Source organism: Drosophila persimilis, unplaced genomic scaffold (assembly GCF_003286085.1).
Source record: "Drosophila persimilis strain 14011-0111.01,24,50 unplaced genomic scaffold, DperRS2 tig00000000-arrow-pilon, whole genome shotgun sequence".
In the NCBI taxonomy this organism is placed as follows: Eukaryota; Metazoa; Arthropoda; class Insecta; order Diptera; family Drosophilidae; genus Drosophila; species Drosophila persimilis.
Genome location: NW_020825288.1, coordinates 18,394,565 through 18,412,351, shown reverse-complemented (window position 1 = coordinate 18,412,351; position 17,787 = coordinate 18,394,565). Strand labels below are relative to the sequence as shown.

The following is a 17,787-nucleotide window of genomic DNA, read 5'->3' as shown; positions in this document are numbered from 1 at the left end:
CAAAACTTTCAACAGAAATATAGAGCAAGAAATTATCAAATTTGAGTTTGGACTTTTAATATTTTCCATAAAAAATAAATTGTAAGGCCCCAAATCTATCATAAAAAGTCGGTTTGGTTCACAGCGGAAATGCGGTGTTGCATAAAATATAATTTAAAATACGAAGCAATAAATTCTTATAGAGGCCGTCTGTTTGTCAGGACGTCTTGCTTGACGCCTAGTTCTCAGAGACTATTAAAGCCATTGAAACCAAATTTTGTATACAGACTCCTGTGATATCACACTGCTACAACAGTTTTAAAATTTTCCCCCACCCCCTTGCGCTCCCACAAAGGACAAATGTTTGGCATACAAAATTACCATATTAGGCAGACTGCCGAATCTGGAAAAGGAACAAATGCAATTTTATTTGACTACGCAACGCCTTGCATGCTCTAACTCTGCGCTTAATCTTCCTCTTTCTAACACGCTCTTCCTCGTTCAGTGTGCATTATCTGGCGAAAGGGAGCGAAATTAAAACGGCTAGTTTTGGAGTGAGAATAAAAACAGATGCAGATGTAAAAAAATGAAAAGAAAAATGGTAACAGATAAAATTAAATATATACAAATCTCCCAAACGGTATGAAACGGTTTATACAAATTTTGTATGCTACAAAATCGATTCGTCAATTTTGCGAACAGCGATACCAAACGGATCGGAATAAAGGGAAGCCACGAAACCCCGCTCAGGAAGTAGTCTTGTTAGACTTTGGGAAGAAGCATCCTCGATTGCAACAACTCCCTTCTTGGGAAACATGTAAGGCCGCAGAATCTTTATGGGATCTCCTGGCATTATAATTGAACAGAAATGGCCCATCAAGAAAAGATGTATGTAAATGGAAGAAGGTGAGCATTTAATTATTTGTATGACAAGTTACGAATCGCGTTGAAAGACTGGAAAAGGTTCATCCAGAAAAGTGGAGAAAAATGTAATGCTTAATATGCCATTGGAGACGAGCCTCATGTCATTTTGGGACTTATATTTATTGGAGACAGCTATGATTGATTCTTGATTAGGGTATTCCTGTAAATATTGCTGGTTACGATCAAACCAGCATTGCGTGATGTGATACAATAGAAAATTAAGGTATAGAACGGCTTAAAATATTTTTAATGCGCTGTTGTTTTGGCATTAAAATTCACTGGTCTTCGTATCAAATTCATCCTTTACTGAATTTTTGCGGATTTACAAGTCTGTCGAATCTTCTACCCATTTTGATACATAACGTAATTTCTCCCTCTAATTATCTCTAAAACCGGGCTCCTGTGGCATTTGGTTCTCTTTGAAATAATCATGCAGGCTATTGTTTTTTTTCGGGCTTATATTTATATATCCATTCGTCACCTGTGTAGATATTGTATACAGTTTTTAAGTCCCCACGATCGTATTTTTAGATCTTTTTCTTACACCAATCGACACGAATCGCTTATTGGCCGATTTCTAAATTGTGTGGGATCCATCGAAAACATAGCTCCTTTTTTTTACAACGAGTTGATCAGGGAAAAAAATTTCAAGCTGTTATAATGCAACTGACCCCTTATATATTCTCTTGTAAAAGTTTGCATTTATTTAAATAATTTGTAAGAAATTAGTCCTGGGACATAACAGCGCTTTTCAGAGTGAAATAAAGCCCGCGGGCGTTATTACATCTCAAAACCACCAACATCTGTTGAGCCCAACCAAAGAGAGTCAGTCGAAAATGCAAAAAAGAAATGCACCCAGTATGCAAAAATATTTATTTTCGGTAACCTTCGTCTTGTCGGGTGGCTCATGAGTTGTAGTGATCATATGCGTACAGGTGAAATGGATTTCGTGGGGTTCCAATAGCTAAGATAATTGGTCGTTTGTTGGCTCGCTCCTGCACAGGATCAGTCTCTGAAGACTGGTTATCGTCATTCAAGTTTTCAATCTCTATTTGATTCTCTACTAACACCTCATCGTCTCCGTCTGTTTCAACATTGTTTGGTGCACTTCCGTTTTCATCCTCACTAATCTCTTCCATTCCTTCCTCCATGGAGGCAGCTCCATCGTTTATGTCCAGTGTGTTGTTTTCATAACTGATATAGCTAGTATTCTCGGAATACTGTTGAAATTCAGTCGGTTCGACGTGCATAGATTCTTCGGTCTCAGCAGAGTCCTGAATACTTTCGTCAATAATGTTCTCAACGCCCTCTTCCTCTTCCTCTACCTTTACTTCAGCATCTACATCCAGACCATCACGCGGGAATTGTTCTTCACCTCCGTTGTGGTCCTGATCGGGACCTATAAGGTTGTTATGATGATGATGCTCATGGGATTCTCCGTGATAAGGATTGTGTGGATCAGGTTGCGGGTGAGATGGTGAATTAGGATGGTTATGATTATGTCCTCCATTTCCGGGGTTGTGGTGATTGTTCGGCGGGTAAGAAGAGTGGTGATGATCTCCCTTGTGCCCTCCATGCTGTGGATCGTGTGGGCCACCTTTGTGCCCTCCATGCTGTGGATCGTGTGGGCCACCTTTGTGTCCACCTCCATACGGCGGGGGAGGGTGGTGACCTTTATGTCCTCCCTTGTGGGGATAATGTGGCCAATGGGATGGTGGATGATGATGATGATGATGATGATGATCACCTTTGTTGTGGTTGTTATGATGATGTCCACCCTTGTGGTGACCATCCGATGGAGGATAATGGTGATAATGCCCTTTGTCACCTTTGTGCCCCTTTGAGGGCCAGGGTACTGGTACAGGAACTGGAAACCATGGAATTTGCGGTGGTGTAGGGTATGGTACCGTCGGTGGGTAAGGATACGGTGGCGGCGGTGGTGGTTGGGGGGGGTGAGGATGTGGATGATGATGATGGGAATTTCCTGGAGGTCCTGGAGGTCCAGGCGGTCCCGTTCCTGTAGATAATACGAGATTAAATATTATTAGTACTTGGACAAATTAAGAAAATAATTGCATAGACGATACAATTTCTAACTGATAATGTGACTATATAAAAGTCTGATTGGATTTTCCAGAGAGTAAAGGAATCTCGAGCTACTTAATTCTCATGTTTTCTCTTCTAAGTAATTATGTATGCACTTCAGTGTGCATTTCAGTAGCTCACCTGGGGGCCCTGGGGGTCCAGGGGGTCCTTTAGATCCCTTGTGGTGATGATGATGGCCTCCTTTGTGAGGCGGTGGCAGTGGCAGTGACGGAATGGGAATTATTATTGGTGGTGGCGGTATTATTGGGGGATGTGGGTGGTGATGGTGATGTGGTGGTGGCGGCGGTGGCGGCGGTGGAGGGGGAGGAGGGGGAGGAGGAGGTCCTGGCGGTGGGTGGTGGTGATGGTGATGGTCATGGTCGCCGCGGTACTTGCTGGGGCCAGGTGGTCCTATTGGCCCTGGTAGTCCTGGAGGTCCCGGCATTCCATAGTGCCCTTTCTCCCCCTTTTCCCCTCGATCACCTTTTTCACCTTTATGACCTTTTGCACCTGGTTGGCCAGCAGGCCCTTGCGCCCCTGGAGGCCCTGGGGGTCCGGGCGGGCCAGGCGGACAGTTGCAGTGCTGTGGGGGCGGCGGGTAATAATGCTGCGGAGGAAGCTTATAAATAACACTCTGCTGTGGAGGTGGTGCCGGTGCCGGTGCCGGTGCTGGGGACTGGATCGTGATTAGTCTTCCGGTCTCTTGAACCACTTTCTTTGCACTGGCCAGGCTGAAGGCCAAGCCTGGAAATTAAGTATTTTTGTTTTGTTTTGTTAGAGCTGGATGAGCTGGGTGTCTATCGGTGAATCACTTACTTAGGCAGAAAACCGTTGTGAACAGCTTCATGGTTAAAACGCATCTGCTACCTTTCCCTGCCTAATCTATCACTTTTATACCATATAGGGTGATTACCTTTTATGAATACTTTGTTTAAATCACTTTCATTAATCTAGATTCACTAGAACCGTTGTATCATGTCCATTCAGAAATCTCCATCGCAAATCTCTAGAAAAAAATGCAAACTTGGTCAAATGCTGTCTTTTGATATTCTTTTAACTTATGTAAATTTTTGTCGATTCAAAATGTGGACCGCCTCTGAAGTATTTAATACATCAGTATGTTTATCCGTTTATATTTATGTATGTTTTGAAGAACATATTCATTGTTGGCTATTGTTCGACTTTACGACTCGTTCCAACAGTCTGGCCTGAAAAGAGACAAATTTGCAGAGAACCAACCCTTTGTCTCTTAATTAGCTATGTATTTCAATAAACTTGTTCACACTTGGAGTCGCGCGAGTCACTTGACCCAAAGTCAACGAAAGTGTAAAGGTTTTTTGCCTTCACTATCCACGAATATTGCGTAAGAGAACGCTTCGGGTGTCATGTGAATGAATCATTCAAGTGATCTCCGTTTTAATCTAGCCTTAACGTGGTATGGGGCTCTAGCTTGGTGGACCAACCTCCTCCATCTTCCTATGCATGCGCATGGGAAAGGTTTCTAGTGCTGTGCTGCATTGCCATGGTTGCCCCTAATCAATGTTCCGTTTTGCCTGCTGTCTACCCACACAAATGCACTAAAAAACCTGTGAAAATATGCGGGCCGATTCCTAATATAAACCAAAAACTAAAACTACCGGAAACGACTTCGGTATCTGCTGGGCAAGGGAACTCCATACGATGAGGAGCTCCATACCAGGAGCTTTTGACAATAGGTCATACGAGGCGATTCATAACGCTCAGAAATAACCCGGGGCCTGCGGAATGCAATGGAGCTTTAAAGAAAAAACATCAATTAAATGGTAAATGTTTTATTTCTGTACAGCAATTGGGGGATATAATACAGGGCGATCAGTTTAATGATCATTATACTGATTAGGCTAAAGGTGTTTTTTACATTGAACTAGTAACAAAAAGATCCAAGAAACAGATCATTTTCTTCCATACTGAACTGATGGGTCTCCTGTGGCATATGGCTTTTGATCAATCCACTTGGTGAGGTCGACTTGTTGAATATTTGTGCACGGCATAATAGGATTCCTGATCAAATATTTACTTTAATGAGTGACCTGAGTTCATTTTCTGAAGTTCTACTTACGATCCGGAAACCGTCCTGAATGCTTCAGGCTGCATTGAAGCAATATGATTTCCATTATCGCACAGCAAGCGAGCCATACTTGCCTTACGAATCTCGACCAGTTGATCTAAAAAGAATAATCAGTTGTAATTTAATGCATGGATTAAGTCTATGTGAGAGACTGATTAAATACCATGAGTGAAGCCGGTGATCTTATCACCGTTCTCGAAGAAAAATCGATCACCAACGCGAGTTCGGTAAAATTGTTCGGTGAGGATGCACAAGAATGTGGGACCTGCCAAAGCTCCTGCAACATGGGCCTCCAGTGAGCCTCCCACCGTCAGGTCAACGTCCTCGTGGCTATCGTATAGTGACTTAAGTTTTTCAATTATGGGGGGGCTGATCAAATCGGAGTAGTCCTGCCACGAATGAGCGCGCCTCAACCCACAGAATTCTCTCATATCGTTGTATGAGGCAAGACCATGATCACGATTGCGTTGTATGTCCAATGATCGCAGGTCGGAACCAAAAGGCATGTTTCGGCGGAACAGGAAATGCTTGATCTATATTAAGGAATTCAGCTACATCAGTGCCTTGCTTCGTTGGTGAATGCGTACTTACCTGTCTATCGAAGTTAATATCTGTCAATTCTTCGGGCTGTGTGGCATGGCCTCTGGTAAGAGAGTCAAAATTGTCACCGACTTCAATGATGCCGGGACGATTGAACCAATCGCTCAGGGTCAGTGAGCCGAGAACTGTTCTCATCTCTGACAAAAGGCTGGAAGCAACATTATCCAATCATTTAGTTACGCGAGTAAGTTAATTTAATAAGAATATATTTCGTATATGGCATAATTTTATGAATTTTAGTTTCTTTTCAATAAAAGTATATACATATTTTCACAGACACCGATGGTTCTATGGATGCCTAGACTGTTTCACCCGACATCAGCTTTTTTACTGCATGGTGCGCATCAATTTGGGGTATAGAGTCATGAGCTGGGAGTCCGCTGGTAGCCACTTGTTCGGTCATAAATCGTTTTCAAAGATTTACACAAACCTTATTTTTTGTGTATCGCTCATAAACCATAGTTAGGTTTTGGCTGTTTTCGCGATTTAAAAATCGCTTTATATAATACTTAAGCTTCGAGAACATACATATGTATCTACAAAGAAATGGAGAAAGCTGTACTTACTCTAATCTGCCTTCAATCTGCGAATGGAAATATCTAAAGGCAGCTGTTGCGTGCTCATTGAGAACTGAGGGATCAATATTTAAATCAAAATCATTGACATAGCTGCCACTCGGGGCCTTGTAGATCAGGCGATTCTTTAACATATTCTCGCCTCCCAGGAAAATCGGCAACCACTCATAGTAGCTTATTTGCTGATATTGGGCTATATTGATTTTGCGGGCCTCCTGGAAAAGGGTGCGGTCATCATAGTGGGGATTAAGTGCTGCCAAAGCATCTGCTATTCGATTGTGCTCGCGCAGAAGAACTGTTTGCAGTATCGCCAGGCCGGGATTTTGATTGACACGTACATCTCCGGACCTGTAGCAGACCTCGCTGGCATCAACTGCATCGCAATCCCCGGTGACGTTGCGGGAGAGTGGCAGCCATTTGCCTCCATTTCGCTCCTCTACAATCATGCGACCCCCTTGGAACTCTCGAATATCGCTGTTCTGCTGTATTGAGTTGCCATAGACTAGCGAGAGATCAAGATATGATGTGACCACGGTCAGTTGCTCTGCAGGTCCACCGGCGTACTGGCAGCTTGAGTCGCGATCTGTGAGAGTTCGGACAAAGTTGAGGCACTCAGTGCCCACCTGGGAGTATGCCGGATCATGTGGTGGTACGATGATGGCGAAGCAAGTCTTATGCGCCGTGTCTAGACCAATAAGGCGGCCATCATCTGTGCAGCACCGCGTCGGATGCTTCTCTGCAGGGGAGGAGAGTCAATTTGGAATTTGGAATTTGGAATTGCCTGTAATCGTGAGCTACCCACTTACTGGATTGAGTGCCACCCGCTTGCATGCTCATGTCATGCGTCATTATTTGGCCCCATTGCATATTGTGGAGCGTGAATTCCGGATCAGGTACGTCCTGCTCTCCGAATGCCACCAACGAGACTAGGCGAGCGCTGGGCAGTTCGTCTCCAGTAACCGATCGAGTAGGTGCTGATATGCCGTCAGCGTATTTAGGTGTCAAAAGGCGACCATACCTAGGGAAAAAATGTGACAGTCTGACGAAAGTCGGCGCGGCGAGGTATTACCTAGTGTTTGCGACTCCTAGTCCGGGTTGCTCCAAATGGTTGCAGGATCCGTCCAGAGTACGGTATGCTGTTTTCTCACAAACTGCAGGGGATTGAGCGCATGACACTTGCCCCGGAGTTGGAAAACTGTAGCCATAGGCAGTAACGGGGGGGTTAGCTGCCGGTCCAAATGGGGTTTGTGGAGCGGGTGAAGTAGTTCCTGTTGCACTTGGTAGTCCATTCCTGCATATAAATCACATACATACTCGTAAGTCCGAAAAATGGAAAGCCGGTACTAGCTACGGCACCGGGAACTTACCCAATTATGTACGGAGCTGAACCTTGAAGATAGCTGAATCCGTGGAAATTGGGATAGGACGGTTGGTTGTGCACAATATGGTAGCCCGTAGAAACTTTGAGCCCCAGCGTGTTGCAGGAGAATCCCAAAAGGGTCAAAATCAGAGCAGTGTCCATCTTGAATGAGAATAGCGATATTTCAGAATATGAATCAGGGTGCCGGATAATTTGTCCTTCATCGGTCTTCGCTTCTCTGTGGTTTATTGATGGTTGTCATCTGACAATGTGTGTCAAAATGGCAATACTTTATCGGTTGTAAATGTAAACATCCTCTGTTGCCCTGGAAACCTAAATAAAGCTTCGATTTGGCTTCGACACTTCGAGTGACTAGAAGATCATGCATACATTGTTTATGTCTCATAGCAGTCCCCTGCTAGTCTTGGTGTGCACCTGTGGCCGACGAGGTGATTGGAGTCTAGCACCGACATCGTGGACACATTCATGTTCACCGACCACTCGGAGCAAGTGAACTATAAGTGGAACGCTTTGCATTTTTTTGCCGCGCATTGCCAACCAGTTGTGGGGAACCTTTGCATTGAGTCCGCGATCGATCTGGACTCCTACTCCTGTAGCCAGGTACGGTCGCAACAGGTTTCGTCACCATTTCGGTGCGCATTCATTATTATTTATTGCGACATTTTAGACCTAGTACGAGCACAAACATGTTCATTTCATTGCGGAGACTGAGACTGAAAGTCTGAGCTGGTACTCATACTCGTACTCGTATCAAGTCCCAAGCACAATGGAATCAATTCAGATTCGTGCTCAGACTACAAGCGTGAAAAGTCTCATAATTGTTTTTATGGTAACTGCATATTTGACCAATTTGCAAGCTACTTATGTAAACAGACTGAATTGACAGTAATAGTTGGCTTTACATAATGAATTTGTCTGCGCACAGCCTCCGAATTCGTTCTGCGGACTCAGCGACTCCCCGCAACCTCCCAGCCCTACGGCCGCATGCACCACGATTCGCAACCTTTTGTAGAAAAGGCCAGCTGCATGCAAATGCGCAGATATTCGATGCCGTGGCAGAAACAAAGGCAAACCCTGTAAATGTTTTAATTGCATGTTGCACAGAACAATGGACCAGCCAGCACCACCAGTGTGATCGGAACAACTTTAATTCAAATTCGTGCCAGTTCGCAATGAGTCTTGTACCCTCTCGGTCTGGTTTAATGTCGCAGTTCCAGGAAACTAACAAGAGCTGCGCCAGTTGTGGATTTGTTATTTTGAACTGGGTCACTGCATGATTGAAAGTGCCGATTGACCGGCCTGACTTGAGTTTCTAACTCCACTCTAATGTTACCCGTTTGTAGACAAACCACAGCAAGTACTTGAATTTAAATTGCAACTCGAGGCGGACCCGCGAAGGCTCTCTGCAGCCGTTGGTCAGGGCCGTCCGTACAAATGTGTGGGGCTTTATAAATATTTATGTACATGTGTACAAAAGTCAATCACGAATTATTTGCAAATATAAATATCTGATCATGGTATCGAGCTACACATACAGCCGAAAGAAAGAGCTATTCTGAAAGAATTAAATTCCATTTATTCAGTCATGGTATCATTCTGTATTCTTTCCAAATGACATGTAATTTGTAGCATATAATTTATACACGCAAGTTTATGCTACTTAGCTCTTTGCCCCAAAAAACTTTCTATCATTGAAATCTCAGGCCTAGCCCAATACACGGTTGATTTTGGTCACAGCAACAAAAGTATTGGGACAATTCGAGCAAATTTTTTACAACCTTAACGACTTCTAATTAAAAACGAATTCATATCCAGATCTTTTTGGTGATCATTAAAGTGTAAATAGTCATTGAGACGCGGTGAGAAATGGACGACGAAATGATTGATTTATTGGCAGACTACTGTTTGAGTTTACCGGCTGCCATATGAAGGCACCAACGGTGGGGTACAACATTATTGCAGTCTGATTACAGGCATACAAAACTACGTGGTGCGCACACAAATCAAAAACATTCCGATTGGTCTGGCCGATAGAGTAACAAGCACTAATTGAAATGGCCATTTAAAATGAAAGTGTCCCAAGCGTCAAGCACCTTAAAGTCGTGCACATCAGAAGCAGTTGCTCTGGTATTTCATGTTGCCTCAAAGTGTAGTAACCACCACGCAACTTCTGAAACCTGCGCGTTAATTACAAAATATTTCTACTTTTTGAGCTTGAAATCAAATTTATGCAAGGCAATGGCAGCATTTTCTCAAAACGATGTCAATATGCAATTTCATAGCCAAAAGTCTCATGTTGATTGCGTAATATATTGAAGCCGGTACTCAGTACTCCGTGCTCTATACTCTAGAGTCACATGATCAAAGCTCTCGGGCCCATGCACACAACTTCGATGCATACGCTTCTGATAAGTAGCCGTAGGGGGGAGAGCCAGATCATATGCCACGTCCCCGCTTAGACGGAGCCAAGCTTTTTTTCATTGCAAATTTGGAAGCTATTTGGATATTTTCACACATGCCAAATAAGCCCCTCAACCGCCTTAGCGGTCTTATGTTTAGATGCGCCGCACTAATTGATTCTTTACTGTCTTGTGCCGAATTCATTGAACCAGTTTGAATCCAACAAACTGCCATTTTTGTCTGCTATTATTTTGGTGTTGTGGACTAATACTGCCATTCAGCGCAAGCCATTTTATCGTTTCAGAACGTTCAATCTTTCATATTCAAGAATATTTGATATTTTTTGAACACATAATGAAATTAATATAATAATAACTATTCATTCAAATTTGAACCCGATAACATTTGGCGCATATTCTGTCACTGTCGGTGGCATTAGGCAGCACTTTTTCCGGAAACGCGTTAGCGTTTCTAAGTAACAAGTAACATAGAAACATCTATACGCAGGTTTTTTTGAATCTTTGCTATCTCAAATCGTGCTTCCGTGCATCATTTATTCCAATGGATTGCATTTAAAGCCTTACCGGCTTTCCTTGAACCAGTAGGCAACAATGAGTTCCATTCCATTCTTTTAAATTATGTACCTAGTACTAATGTACTAATCTCAGAGAGATTAGTTGGAAAAAACTCTCTGTTTGATGATGACCATTAGTATGATGTCACTGATTTGTTTGGCTCAAAGAAAATCTTTATATAAAATTAACGAAAATTATACAAATGGCCATGCTCAGTTGACAAGCAACATGTCTTCAAATACCAGCACTGCGACTGTTTTTTTGTTGAACATTTTGGCTTAAAGCCGTGTTTTAGTCAAATATTAATATTATTAATATTTGCCGCCATTTACCTCAAATAGTTGAAACTATTTAAATAGAGGGGGCTTAAGTGGGCTAAGTTCGTTTTTTCACCAGTATATTTACGGTATATTTTTAAAATGAGACGGTATATTATCGTATATTCCTGAGTATCGGACGGTATATTTTATCAATGAATCCGAAAAATTATATTATTAATGGAAAATTTACATTTGTTAATGTAAATTCAAGAAATTCGGAACTTAATATAAATGCAATTTCATCTCTATTTCAGCGCAAAGTTTATTCAAGTGGCAAAGCGAGCACTCCGCACGTGTGCGTATTGCGTATTTCCAACCACCTGTGACTTCGACGACACGTAAATTGAGAGTTAGCAACTAAACTGCTTTGATAATTTACATTAAAAAGAACAAATCTAAGAAAATGGGAAGCCAATACGAAGGATACAAGTCTCCCCTGAGTACACGGTATGCCAGCCAGGAAATGCAGTTTCTGTTCAGCGACCAATACAAGTTCTCGACATGGCGCAAGCTGTGGGTATTTCTGGCAAAAGCTGAGTGCTCGCTGGGTCTGGAGATAAGTGAGGCGCAGATAAGCGAAATGGAGAAGGAAATATATAACATCGATTTCGATGCAGTGGCTGAGGAGGAGCGTCTCACAAGGCATGACGTTATGGCGCACGTCCATATCTTCGCCAAGCAGTGTCCTACAGCCGCTCCCGTCATTCATTTGGGGGCTACCTCGTGCTTTGTGGGCGACAACACGGACCTCATTGTTCTTCGGGACGCGCTTCAGTTGCTGCTGCCTCGTATCGCTTCTGTGGTGTCGCAGTTGAAGCAATTTGCAGAAACCTACAAGGACCAACCCACGCTTGGATTTACACATCTGCAGCCAGCGCAGTTGACCACTGTGGGCAAGCGCGCTTGCCTTTGGATTCAGGACTTGCTAATGGATGAACGAGCGCTGTCTCGTTGTCAGCAGGACCTGCGATTCCGTGGAGTGAAGGGTACCACCGGCACCCAGGCCTCATTTCTTCAATTATTTAACGGCGACGGTAAGAAGGTGAAACAGCTGGATCAATTGGTTACCGAGCTGGCCGGATTTAAAAAGGCATATGCAGTCACAGGTCAAACCTATACTAGGAAAGTAGACGTGGAAGTTGTGGCTGCCCTCTCCAGTCTTGGCACTAGCATTCACAAAATGTGTTCTGATCTGCGCATCCTGGCTTCGCGAAAGGAGCTTGAGGAGCCATTTGAAAGCACGCAAATTGGGTCTTCTGCTATGCCGTACAAGCGGAACCCCATGCGCTCGGAACGCTGCTGCGCATTGGCCCGTCACCTCATAACCCTGTTTAGCAACGCTGCCAACACACACGCAACGCAATGGCTGGAGCGCACTCTGGACGATTCTGCCAACAGGCGAATTACCTTGTCCGAGGCATTTTTGTCCGCGGATGCCGCCCTTCTCACGTTGCTTAATATTTCTCAGGGTCTAGTGGTTTATCCCAAGGTTATTGAACGACACATTTCCCAAGAGTTGCCCTTCATGTCAACGGAAAACATAATAATGGCCATGGTTAAGGCTGGCGGCGATCGCCAGATTTGCCATGAGAAGATTCGAGTCCTCTCGCAAGAAGCCGGAGCCCAAGTCAAGCAGCATGGAAAAGATAACGATTTGGTGGACCGTGTACGCAAGGATCCCTACTTTGCGCCTATACTTAATCAGCTCGACAATATACTGGATGCGCGGACATTTATTGGACGGGCTAGCGATCAGGTAGAAGAGTTCGTTGCGGAAGAAGTGGAGCCTGTGCTGGCTCGCTACGCTGACGCCTTGAAGACTGTTAAAGACGTTAAACTGAATATCTAACCCACTGTTTGTTACCCTGTTATCAATCTCGTAGTTTGAACTACAAAAATAAATGAATGCCTTTAATCAAACTAGTGAGTATTGCCTAACAACGCCAGCATCCAATGTAATGTCGGCGCGTCTAAGCTTATCGCTGCATTCTATGGGTCGAGATCTCTGGCAGTTAGACCCCCAGCGTGATTTATATTTCTTCTTGCCTCTGCGCCTGCTGGTAGCTTATTTACAATTAAAAACCGCAAAACTAAAACCCGGCACCCGTATACGAGGTGACGTTCTTGATCCAATGCAGTAAAGATTGTAATTTTTGCCTTAGCCTTTCGCCACTCAGCCTGACATATCACGACTGCAGTGCTCCACGGACGAGAATCGGTTTCCTTTACTTTTCATTATGTACCTACATATATTCATATTCATTTATACATAGTACATATGTATATTCGTCTAGGGGTTATGCAGCTGAAAACGAGTATGGCGTGAAACTTAAACATTTACTAAACGTCTATAAAGTCATGCGAACTGTTCGTATAACACAGTGTACAATTATTAGATGCAATATTAGGTGAAATGACAACTTCAACGTAGTATGGTAAAGACGCTCTGTGGCATGAAAATACTAGCCGCTAACATGTTTCTTGATTAAAGGCATTGGCAAATTAGTTATTTTTTGCATTACGCGTGTAAATTCTGTGGCGGTTTCAATAGATCTATCCCCGATATATGTATGTATAAAGCATGTGTGCATAAAATATAATAAATACATACATATGTACGCTTTTGATGCACCAAAAAGATAGAAAACAAAAAATTTCCCAGGTTTTTTTTTATTCGATTGAATTTTGTATTAGCTCAATGTTTAGTACAAAAGAGGGCGTTTACGACCCCATAAAGTATATATATTCTTGATCAGCATCAATAGCCGAGTCGATAGAGCCATGTCTGTCTCTCCGTCCGTCTCTATGAGCGTCCCTCTATTGATATTTTTAAAATTGAATTAAGTACCAGTACCACCTCACATTTTCCTATAAATCACTTCATAATTCCTTAAAAAACAATTTAGCTTTCTTTTAAGAGAGACTTTGAGAAAAAACTGTTATTAAGAATCATCTTTATTATAGGAGAAGATAGTAAGGGAAAACAATTTATAAAATAATAATAAATACAGTTTACAAGTACATACATTGAAGAATGGTAAATGTACATTAATACATTAATACTTGAAGGGTATGCAAAGATATTAGCTTCCTTACTGATTTCCATTTGTGTATGTACATGTACATATGTATATTCGTGATCTTATGTTACGATACCCTTGTCTTACAGTTTTCCTTTGCTTTGAATAATAAGTATCAAAAGTGAATTGTAAAAATTGCCTATACAGGCAGCTACATCCACTTGCGGTGAGACCAACCCACACTTCTTACTTCACTTCAATTGTTTCGTACAATTACATTTGAGGTAATTATGATGGTCTGTCTTCGCGCAACTGCGGCGTCCGGTGACAATGCCAACCAGAGCAGAGCCAACACGCAGGAGGGGGAATGTACAGCGGATGTATAACGGAAGCAAGCGAAGAAAACAGATGTGCACGCGAGACAAGAAGTCACGTCTATGCGGAAGGATATTGACATTTCGGGTCAGTTTTCTGAAATTTCATGTGGCCATGTCTTGTTGGGAATTCCCTTTGCAATGGCAGCGCCCTCCCAGTCAATAGCCTGGGTTATCCATCGTCTGAACCCTTTTTGGAACGATTTGTTGTCGTAGTCTGTAGAGGAAGCCATCCCGAAAAAAAAGCTAGCCATGAAATGTGTGATTGGATCAAGTTGAATTAAAATGTCTCTAACAGCTCGTGTGGCGCTACGAACGTCTCATGAATCAGCCGCCACGAACGGTTTTCGACTAAGTGAAGTTGTAATCGAGACCAATTATGGACGGATCGGATAATGTTGTTACCGCTAGTCGCAACCGACAGTAGCCGTTGACCGTTTTGTAGACTTTGCTGTGGCCAACAGCACGTGGGGCATAACGAAGACCTTGACTTTGACACTGAATCCATACGTTAAACAGCACTGAAAGTGAAACTCCTAAACTGGTTGGACCCGAGTCGTCATTCGCTTTCTTCAGCTTACATTTAGTTCGGTTCGTGCTTAGAGTTCGACAACTGCAGCTTGGTGTGAATAAAGAGTGAATGGTATTACCAATATTGAATATATTTGTATGAATTGGACAAATAAAAGTGTTTTGCATGGGACAAAATAATATTAAACAGAAGGAGGATTTGCTAAATGCAGAATCCCATCCCACCAAAAATGGGACTAATTATTTGTAGTAGTAATATTTGATTTGAAATTCAATTAAGCCAAGTCAATTTCAGTTGAATTTTATTTTTATATTATTGATTGTAAAAAAAGAAATAAATCCGCAAATACCGCAGTAGCTTTTAAGATAACTAGCCAATCAATCCTGGAAAGATTCCTTAATCAGAATAGATGCTGAATGTGTTAAAAGCCAGTAGCTGGAAAATACATTCCACACATTTTTCAGTTAATTAATGATGCAATTATTTGATTATTTCAAGCTATTCATTAATTGGTTGCGCCCCTGGCGTGGTTCTTGAACACAAAGCACCCACCACCTGGCATGTGCAAAGCTCACGCGCCGGCCTGTCTGGTCTGCATGGCCTGCATGGCTTAAGCAGTGCAATGCAATTTGTTGCAACGGCTTTGATTTGCAACCAATCCTATACCATGAGCTCTCGGTGCTACGGTTACGATTATCCAGTTCATCTCTGCGCCCACTTCTCTTGATGTGAAATTGCTAGTTTACACCCGGGCTAATGTGGCATGCCATTTCTCAAATTATTTTCAAGCATTTAAGCGTATTTAAGCCACATTTGCGCTTTCGCATTTTTCGACAATACCGCAACAAAACCTCTCCTAACCTTCTCTCTACTTTCCCAATTAGTTGCGGAAAGGCAATAAGACACCAGAAGTACGTTACGCTGAATCCAATTTCATAATTGGACAGGTGTGTTCGGCGCTCATTATTGGGGTCCCGCCATGCATCTTAAGCTGGATCATACTTCAGATATATTTATGTATGTTGGGTGTGTGATTGCAAGGGATCAACTATGAATGACGGATATGTCAGAAACTTGCTATAGTGCCTGAACATTATGTATACTGACATAATTTACATACTTGTAGTCCAAAGACCTATCGTGGCTCCTCTGGGGTTTTCAATTAAAAGGCAACACCAGAAATTAATGTTAAAACCAAGTGAATGGCAAGTCGTCAAAGTTGTGGGTAAGCGCATATACACACACTCGTATACACATTCGTATTGATGTATAAACTTTTACATTAATATTGGCTCGGGTTTACATAACAGGCTTAAGATTCCGAATGAGAGAGAAAGTAAAGCTTTAAAACTAGGCGTACAGACAAAATTTAACGTTCATGGCATAAGCAGACGAAACCTGATTGATAGAATTAAACGTGGTCTGTCCGAATTGAATGTCGAATAAATCACTCGAATATTTCAGTGTCTCTGTGCACTTATTCAAACAATGCTCTAAATCTGAAGTCACCTCCACAGACTCTGAATGATGGGCGTGGCGTAACCAAGTCGTCGGCATTATTTGTGATCACTTCAAAGCGCACTTTTTGGGAGGGAAGGGGCTGGACTGAGGCGAACGATGTGGCTTTATTGGATTGAAAGCCTTTGCCGATAAACCAGCCACGGAAACCTGAAGGTCACTCGCTTGGAATACCAAAATAGTTAGGTTTAATAAAAAGATTTGTAACTTTCAACGCAATTGTTTGGCTCCGGTGGCAGAAGTTGCCTGCTGGTAGCGTTGAGTGGATTTTCAAGCAACATTTGACCGTAATTTATATTTAAATAAGCAACTGCTAGCGAAGAAACCGGTATCTGCAATGCGAGTACATTGTGGGACTGTACAGCTTGATAATTAGCTCATTTAAGGACAACCATTAACGAATAAACATAGCAAAATACCGCTAAAGCTAATTCGTTTTAAAGTGTTCGCTTTCATGTGTCTGAAAGATACGATTACCTGTACTTAATGCGATCGTATGTACATATGTATAGGAGTGTGTACATAGTAGTACAACCGTGTGACATATTGACAGATGCGATGCAGGCAATCGAAGACAAATAAACCAAAAATGGTCGTTTCAAATTTACAGACATCGAACAGCTTAGCAAGCAACTGGTCTAAATCCGTAAGATTTATTTCAAACCGAGTTTAATCGTTTTTGTTTCAGTTTTCGGTCACTTTATTGCTTTTGATTGAGAATTGAATATGTATGAATACATATGTATGTATATGCACCTTAACATTTTTAATTTTTGGTTTCGGCACTCGTTTCCATATTTCGTTCTAATCGCACTCACCATGGGTTTTCCTTTTATCCTTTCTCCAATCAGCTTTCTCCAACCGGCTTGTTTTAGAAGATTATGTTTCGAGTTCTTTCACTTGTGTAGTTTGCCACACTAACGTTCGAGCTCAAGCATATTCCTTCAGAGGTATTTGAACACTGTTTTTACAATTCACAAGTCGGGTGTTTCGAGTGCGCAACCGCGAATTCCACGGTAAGCTGAGCAGAGCAGGCTATTGCAGATTATGTTGGTTTTGTTTTCCTCAATTACTATTGGCTCGGATACAATTCACACATTAATTATCAACTACCTCTCGTCACAGTTATACTTATGCACACCTGCCCATCAGCAGGGGAGGGAGCCTAGCGCTAATCCGTTGACTGGACGTTGACGATGGCTTGTGGCGTTGAACCAGATCGGTTGGTTGGTTGGTTAACTGTGGCAAGGCCCAGGGCGAACTAACTGCGCTGCTGATGGTTTTGGGCCTTTTATAACGAATCCGAATCCGAATCTGAATCCACACCAGCAGCAACAGCAGCAGCAGCAGCAGCAGCAGCAGAAGCAGCGTCGACGCCACCAGCTTCAGTGGCGCTG

General features: G+C 42.7%; 3 protein-coding genes across 5 annotated transcripts; 1 reads left to right on the top strand and 2 right to left on the bottom strand.

Annotated features, from left to right (window-relative positions):
• Window positions 1-1,808: 1,808 nt before the first annotated feature.
• On the bottom strand, window positions 1,809-3,835 carry LOC6591610 (leucine-rich repeat extensin-like protein 3). Its single transcript, XM_002016695.2, has 3 exons — window positions 3,805-3,835; window positions 3,130-3,732; window positions 1,809-2,920 (listed from the first exon to the last, which is right to left on the bottom strand). The coding sequence occupies exons 1-3, from the start codon at window positions 3,833-3,835 to the stop codon at window positions 1,809-1,811; spliced, it is 1,746 nt and encodes a 581-aa protein (XP_002016731.2).
• A 976-nt stretch (window positions 3,836-4,811) lies between these two features.
• Window positions 4,812-17,618, bottom strand: LOC6587318 (peroxidase). 3 transcript variants are annotated; one of them, XM_026994663.1, is made up of 10 exons: window positions 17,532-17,618; window positions 17,209-17,462; window positions 7,638-7,792; window positions 7,340-7,561; window positions 7,077-7,288; window positions 6,262-7,006; window positions 5,687-5,843; window positions 5,259-5,628; window positions 5,087-5,192; window positions 4,812-5,028 (listed from the first exon to the last, which is right to left on the bottom strand). In XM_026994663.1, exons 2-10 carry the CDS (start codon window positions 17,209-17,211, stop codon window positions 4,920-4,922), a joined length of 2,079 nt encoding a protein of 692 aa, XP_026850464.1. In that variant the 5' UTR covers window positions 17,212-17,462; window positions 17,532-17,618; the 3' UTR covers window positions 4,812-4,919. The 3 variants fall into 3 exon arrangements, with proteins under 3 accessions (XP_026850464.1, XP_026850465.1, XP_002014189.2); XM_026994664.1 differs by having other exon boundaries at window positions 17,209-17,469; window positions 17,532-17,542; XM_002014153.2 differs by having other exon boundaries at window positions 17,209-17,618.
• Window positions 11,199-12,866, top strand: LOC6587301 (adenylosuccinate lyase). Its single transcript, XM_002014152.2, has one exon. It carries the CDS (start codon window positions 11,350-11,352, stop codon window positions 12,793-12,795), a length of 1,446 nt encoding a protein of 481 aa, XP_002014188.1. The 5' UTR covers window positions 11,199-11,349; the 3' UTR covers window positions 12,796-12,866.
• Window positions 17,619-17,787: the final 169 nt, after the last annotated feature.

Coding starts and splice junctions, on each gene's coding strand:
- LOC6591610 (XM_002016695.2), bottom strand. CDS start 3,835: ATGAAGCTGTTCACAACGGTTTTCTGCCTAA. Junction 3,733..3,804: donor CACAACGGTTTTCTGCCTAA/GTAAGTGATTCA, acceptor CTTAATTTCCAG/GCTTGGCCTTCAGCCTGGCC. Junction 2,921..3,129: donor TGGACCCCCAGGGCCCCCAG/GTGAGCTACTGA, acceptor TATTATCTACAG/GAACGGGACCGCCTGGACCT.
- LOC6587301 (XM_002014152.2), top strand. CDS start 11,350: ATGGGAAGCCAATACGAAGGATACAAGTCTCCCCTGAGTACACGGTAT.
- LOC6587318 (XM_002014153.2), bottom strand. Junction 7,007..7,076: donor AGCGGGTGGCACTCAATCCA/GTAAGTGGGTAG, acceptor CCTCCCCTGCAG/AGAAGCATCCGACGCGGTGC. Junction 5,844..6,261: donor CAGATTGAAGGCAGATTAGA/GTAAGTACAGCT, acceptor TGTTGCTTCCAG/CCTTTTGTCAGAGATGAGAA.